Source organism: Limulus polyphemus, unplaced genomic scaffold, assembly GCF_000517525.1.
Source record: "Limulus polyphemus unplaced genomic scaffold, Limulus_polyphemus-2.1.2 Scaffold5657, whole genome shotgun sequence".
Classification (NCBI taxonomy): domain Eukaryota; kingdom Metazoa; phylum Arthropoda; class Merostomata; order Xiphosura; family Limulidae; genus Limulus; species Limulus polyphemus.
This window is the reverse complement of record NW_013671267.1, coordinates 39,281-40,679: the sequence shown is the minus strand read 5'-3', so window position 1 is coordinate 40,679 and position 1,399 is coordinate 39,281. Positions and strand designations below refer to the sequence as shown.

General features: G+C 32.9%; 1 protein-coding gene across 1 annotated transcript in view; it reads left to right on the top strand.

The window, feature by feature from the left end:
* LOC111089243 overlaps nt 1–322 on the top strand; it is a 23,293-nt gene extending 22,971 nt beyond the window's left edge. The window contains exon 5 of the mRNA XM_022401387.1: nt 209–322. Coding sequence (XP_022257095.1) covers nt 209–238 — 30 coding nt within the window. The 3' untranslated portion in view covers nt 239–322. The remainder of the gene's footprint in view (nt 1–208) is intronic.
* The last annotated feature ends 1,077 nt before the right edge of the window (nt 323–1,399 follow it).

The window sequence follows — 1,399 nt, the reverse complement described above, 5'->3', positions numbered from 1 at the left end:
ATATTTTATTATTATAAAAGTCGTAAGGCATAAAAACAATATTTTTTTAGAAAGCTTGTTGTATTCGCGTATGTTTCAAGAGTTTCATATAGATTCGTTTTATTAGATCATATTTTATCATTATAAAAGTCGTAAGGAATAAAAACAACATTTCATTTGCCAAATTTAATTTCCAGTCGTGAATGATGTTTTCTGTTGTTTTTTTCAGAGCTGCTACAAGACAGTCAGAGTTCCGTGAAAACAACCTGGTTGTATAATGAAGGGATAACCTGCATTTTTTTATTCCATAAAACAATTGAATTTCTGTATGTATTTGTTGTTATAAAATCTTGGAAACAATTAAAAAACATTGCATTTTATGAAACTGGCAATAAAGATTAAGTATCTGAGCTGCGAAAGTTTCTATGTTATGTATTAATAATGTAAAAATGTAAAGACGTTGAATAGTGTTGGAATGATATACAACTTTGCCTAAGTAACTGTTACGACAGCGGTAATCACGTGACGCGGGTAACACGTATGAGTATCAAGAAAGATCAAGGACCTGTCAAACGTCCTAGCGTTTGCTAGATACGCCCTCTATTTTGTATATATTAGACCGGCGAGAAGTGACGGCATATATAAATAGATAATTGCAGACAGACAGAGACAGACAATTGAATCAAGCACGGTTCTAACGTGCGTGAATCGTTGTGAATTATAGCGTGTGTTTAAGTTAAAGTAACTGTGGAAATTAAGTGTATTGCAAAATTGTATTGAGAAAAAACAAACTAGTTTTATTTAAGAAAGGACTTGTGTCGCTAAAGTTTCATCCGAAAGAAATTATACTGGAAATTAACAAACGACCAGAGACGTATTATAACGTTTTTTGTTGTAGTTTTTCATAGTTGATGTACTTATTGTTGCGTCATCGAGATCAAGTGACTATTCTCACGCCCTCTACTTTCTAGAACTATCCTGTACTTTGGCGAATGCTCTAGCAATTACTAGATATAGGGTAGTCTGGTATATAAAAGAGGGTGACAACGTGACGGTAATGTAATGTGTGTGTGTAGATAGTGAGTAATTGAACTGCAGTCAGAAGATTGTTGACGTTCGTTGATATTGCGTTTGTTATAGAGCGATTGTTGAAAATAAGTGTATCGTAAAGTTGTATTCGGAAAGAATAAACCAGTTTTATTAAGCAAGGACTTGTGTCGCTAAAGTTTCGTCGGATCGAAGTTACGGAAAGTTAATTAACAAACGGAGACGTAATAACAGTATTGTTGTTTCAGAGTGTTTATTGATCATGTGATTGTCAAAGTTAATCATTGTTAAAGGGTTTTATTTCGTAATGTATAACTATTTGTGAGTATCTTTATTAAAGAGTTGAGTCGTCTGCTTTGCATATATATATATG